Below are 2,972 nucleotides of genomic sequence, written 5' to 3' on the forward strand. Positions count from 1 at the left end.
TTGGCTCTGTAGGAAGGGCCTCATCTCTTTTGACCTGCTCCTGAGTGATCTTTATGAGGCTTGGCATCTCTCTCCCCCCTTTTCTCTGCTTCTATCCCTTGCTTTTTTAATGATCTCTTTTATATGTCAAAAGAGATTGATTTAAGACACCCCCTACATTAATCCTGTCTCATGAGTATAAAAAAGATAACCTGTTCTCAAATGGGATTATAACCACAGGCACAGAAGTTAGAATTCACAGTACGTATTTTTGGGGACACGATTCATCCATAACACCTGTGGAATGCAGTTCTACTCTTACCCACATGGTTTTGCCATGAGTCAAAATCCACTTGACAGCAGTAGGTTTCAGTGGCTTGTCTTTCCAGTCCCTTGAGTGGAACTCAATCACCTGAGAATTTAGAATTGTTTAAATACGTCCAGAACATAATTATGAGCAGTAATATCTTGCCTACTGAACAGCCTTCATTTTGTTTGTAAACTTGGTACACTTTTTTCAAAAATACACATGAATATTTTTGTGCTTATAATCTTGCAGTGGTATGTGAAGTTCCCTTGTCCTTCCCTGTTTCCCTTATTTATATATTTACAGTGAGAAACTGACAGGCAACTCCTATCAAATAATTGGCTAAGGCATTTGACTGCTAACCAGAAGGCTGGCGGTTCAAATTCACCAGCCACTCCTCGGAAGGAAGATGGGGCAATCTACTTCCGTAGTGATACTGCCTCGGAAACCCAAGGAGGGGTCGCTATGAGTCGGGTCGGACTCGACGGCACATAACAACAACAACAACAACATATTAGTAAAGCAGTGTTACAAATGTTATTGGCGAGTGTATAAGAGCTTTGGTATTTCTTTTTTTCTCTCTCAACATTTGGGACTACTTTTGAACTTTGAGGTAGGTGTCAGATTCTTAAAAGGAATTTAACAGATCTTAGGATATGGAGTAAGATACTCATTAAGTTTCACAAACAAATACAAGATGAAACAGTATATCTCACTTTGTTGGACGCAATCATTGATTATACGGGCGGAAGCCGTGTGGGGAGCAAAGGTAGAGCTCCACCTCCGTCCACCTGCTTCAGGTGGTATAACCCTCCTCTACTGTGCCCTGCCTCTTCCCCGTTGGGACCCTGTCCGGAGCCTTTGTCTCTGGTCCTTAACCCGATATACAAAAATTCACAAAACTAAGGATTCTTGCTACATGATTTTCATAAACAATAAATAATGTGTATTAGTTTCCAACTCCGAGTGAAAGCACTTTATATCTGAATACCCTGGAATATGCGCGTTGGATCAGTAGTCCTAGGCATCCCTGAAATAGTATTTTTGCCTCTGGGAGCGTGGAGAGCTTCAGGGAGTGGAAATGATGTCTCTAAACCCTGGTGATTAATTGCAGACAACACGCCACAGAAATCTGCCTCTGGCCATTAGGAAGGCGCGAAGCCCCTAGCTGTGCCGAGGAGCCTGGGATGCCATTTTGCAGTCCCCGATACCGAACGCTTGGGCCTTTGCTGCGGGGAGGCGGCGTGCCTGTCCCTGCGGCCTGTGGAATGCGAGAACTACATTACTCAGAAGGCTGTGCGACCGACGGCGGCGGCTTCAGCCAATGGCAGCCCAGAACAGGCCATTACTGGGCAAGCGAGCGGCGTTGGGGCGGGACTTCTGGCGTCTCTTTTGTGGCTTTCGTCCTGGCCGCACCCACCTGCTGGGTGGGTACCATGGTGACGTAACCGAGAGTCGGGAGAGGACGCTTTGTCCCGACCTCACAAAGGCGGGTCTGAGCTTCGGCGGCGGCGTCTTCTGGGGTGACCCACCCTGAGGCATAACCAAGTGGGGAGCGCTGTGCCCAGGTCCCCGCCCATCGCCCGCCGCGCCCGGCCTCGCTCCGCCCATCGGCTCCATGGCGGCCTCCGCTTTCAGGGAGGCGGCTCAGGTGGGTGAGCGTTCTCCAGGCCTCCGCGTCCTCGAGCCCCGAGTGGGCCGCCCGCTCAGGTCCCTGCCGCCCAGGCCTGGGTCCTGCACAAGGGGGCGCTGCTGGTGGGGACCCCGTTTCCTGAGAACTAGCGTGATGAGGGGTCGGGGAGAGGCCCCGGCAGAGGGACCGGCAGGGAAAGGCTGCAGGTGCGACTGAGCCGGAGCAGCAGGGAAACCCGGGGTCCGTGGTGTGTCCGCCGGAAGCCGAGTTAAGAATCGCGCTCGATGGCAGGCTGGGGAGTCGTGTCTTCATTCTGAGGACGCTGGGAGCCGTGGAGGGAGGTGGACGAGAGGGAGATGGTGAAAAAGCTGCTGGCGAAAACCAGACGGGACAAAGGGGGATGACAGGGAGGTCCTGGGAGCCGGAGGCCTTCTCCAAGGTCACGCAGCTGGTAGGAGCAGCCTGAGGACGAGAAGCAGCGATGACGCAGTGATGCCGAGCTTCCGTGGCTCCAGTGCTGGACAGGGGGACGGGGAGGCCGGAGCCTGGGGTCACCTGCCCCTCACAGGGGTGATTACGGACCCTACACGGGGGAGTGGAGGGTGTCCCGCAGCCTCACTGGTCCTGCCCGCACCACTGTGGTCTCTGGGACTCGTCAGCTGCCGCTTTTCTGGCCTTGAGTCTGGGGACCCAGAGCACAATTTCAGCTTAGGGTACTGAGCCCAGTGAGGCGATCTGTGGCCTGATGATCGTTATTTTAACCAATGGAATGAGATGTGGAAGATTGTCGTGGGCTTAGGTACCCGTACCTGCAAATGCTTACAGGCACGGCTGAGCTGGGAGTGTCAGAAGCACAAGTCTCCACTCTTTCACGTGGGAACAGAGAGCAGTGGGCAGGAGTCAGGCTTGGAATGGCTCCCTGAGCACTTGGGTGTCTTTTCTGGAGTTTATGGGAGCAGTGGGAGTTTGGGCCAGAGGAAGGAAATGGTCTGCTCCAAGTCTCAGATTCCCTGTGGCTGCGCCATGGAAACCAGACCCTGCATATGGGGGGGG

General features: G+C 53.0%; 1 protein-coding gene across 1 annotated transcript in view; it reads left to right on the top strand.

Moving 5' to 3' along the window:
• The first annotated feature begins 1,904 nt into the window (after nt 1–1,904).
• The window catches only part of LOC103211111 (zinc finger protein 551-like), a 9,658-nt gene continuing 8,590 nt past the window's right edge, over nt 1,905–2,972 (top strand). The window contains exon 1 of the mRNA XM_007957033.2: nt 1,905–1,937. Coding sequence (XP_007955224.2) covers nt 1,905–1,937 — 33 coding nt within the window. The remainder of the gene's footprint in view (nt 1,938–2,972) is intronic.

Source organism: Orycteropus afer, unplaced genomic scaffold, assembly GCF_000298275.1.
Source record: "Orycteropus afer afer isolate SDZICR_OR568_19922 unplaced genomic scaffold, OryAfe1.0 scaffold00694, whole genome shotgun sequence".
Taxonomy (NCBI): Eukaryota; Metazoa; Chordata; class Mammalia; order Tubulidentata; family Orycteropodidae; genus Orycteropus; species Orycteropus afer.